Here is a 1,531-nt window from a genome sequence, read left to right on the forward strand (position 1 = left end):
TGAGAGTAGATCCCTGAGTTTTCCCCGAGGTGATAAGAGTCTCATCTCTAGTGATGTATTTCCAGACACATGGACTGCTGAACAGGGTTAATCATCCCCAGCCAAGAGAAAAGAAAATGTGCTCACCTTTGTTTTCCCAGCAATAGTAACAACCCGGTGCTTAATTTCAACCTGATTCCCGCCCTTTCTCTCAGAGATCACTTTCCATTTCTTGCATGCATATGGATTGGCTCCTGAGCGAACTTTCCTGAAATGTAAGTAGAGACACATGCATTAGATAAGAGGAATATTCACCCTTCAAGAGAGGTATTTTGGGTTCTACTTATATTGTGAACATATTTATAAGTCAGATGCATCACTGGCCACAGCTTGCATCTATGAGGGAAGCATATGCTTCTGGAATTATTTCTATCAAATTTCACCCTATAACCCCCTCAGACCTTCATGCTCTTTAAAGTAAAGGACCCCCAAGCCTAAAGGTGAATTTCCTAATTAATCTGCCTGTGTCAGCTAGTTGGGATGGCTGGAGCAAAGCAGCTATTCTGGGAACAAACCTCCATTCATAAGTGGATGATTCAAGCTGATTTAGTTCAAAGGAAGACAGAGAGACATAAAAATCACTGAACTCCCTACAAGAATTTCTTGAGGACAGTAGCCATTGTGTAGGAAGCAACCAGGCACCAAAGGAAGAAACTAGTGGAATCATTTTAAAAACAACAACAGGAAAGAAGAATGCCTTTTTTTTTTTTACCCTGGACTTTTTTTTTGTTAAAGGAAATCTGGGCTTATGGCAGGTCCAGATAAGGGAAGCTGCGTGAATCTCAGTCAGGCACTCTCTCTATCATTCCCCAACATCAATCAGTGCACTTCCTCTGAGATACACTTTCACACAGATAAAGAGCCCCATCACACTCAGCACTCGAGCACAAGGGAAAAAAACACCACAAGGACACATCATTAGCATAAACAGCAAATTTCCTCTGTTTGGGATGGAGTTTTGGGCCTGCAGCCCACAGGGGAATCTGAGGGAAGGGCATGCAAACAGCTGCATTTGAGACCCCATGCAAGTCGAGATGCCCTTCAAGAGAGCACAAGAGCAACATGCCAGCACGGCTGGATCCTCTCTGTGGGTGGCCCTCGCCTCTGCCAACAACAATGACCTTGGCAGAGCCCGCCTGCAGCAATCTGCAAATTAAGTACAACAAACTCTTTCTCCATTGGCCATTGAGTTTGCACTCAGTAACGAGCCTGGACGAGGGAGGCACTGGACAAACCCCAACCCAGCACAAATACCCCTCAATAGCTGTATAAGCTGCAGAAGACAGCAAGGGCTTGGCACTCACTGGGGGTTGAAGGTGCACTCCTCCTCCAGCTGCCAGTGCCAGAGCACGGTGCTGGGCGGCGGCACGGCGTACACGGTGCAGGTGAGCGCTTGTGTCGAGCCATACTTGTAGGAGTCCACAGGGGCCATCAGAGCATTCTCACCGATCTGGGGGGGCACTGCAGGAGAGAGCAGCAGGTCACACCTCCT

The 1,531-nt window shown here is 47.3% G+C and overlaps 1 protein-coding gene across 1 annotated transcript in view; it reads right to left on the reverse strand.

Annotated features, from left to right (window-relative positions):
- KDR (kinase insert domain receptor) overlaps positions 1–1,531 on the reverse strand; it is a 29,610-nt gene that overhangs the window by 20,614 nt on the left and 7,465 nt on the right. Inside the window, exons 10-11 of the mRNA XM_005415657.3 lie at positions 1,344–1,500; positions 127–247 (exon numbers count right to left, since the gene is read on the reverse strand). Of these exons, the coding sequence (XP_005415714.2) occupies positions 127–247; positions 1,344–1,500 (278 nt within the window). The remainder of the gene's footprint in view (positions 1–126; positions 248–1,343; positions 1,501–1,531) is intronic.

Source organism: Geospiza fortis, unplaced genomic scaffold, assembly GCF_000277835.1.
Source record: "Geospiza fortis unplaced genomic scaffold, GeoFor_1.0 scaffold40, whole genome shotgun sequence".
NCBI lineage: Eukaryota > Metazoa > Chordata > Aves > Passeriformes > Thraupidae > Geospiza > Geospiza fortis.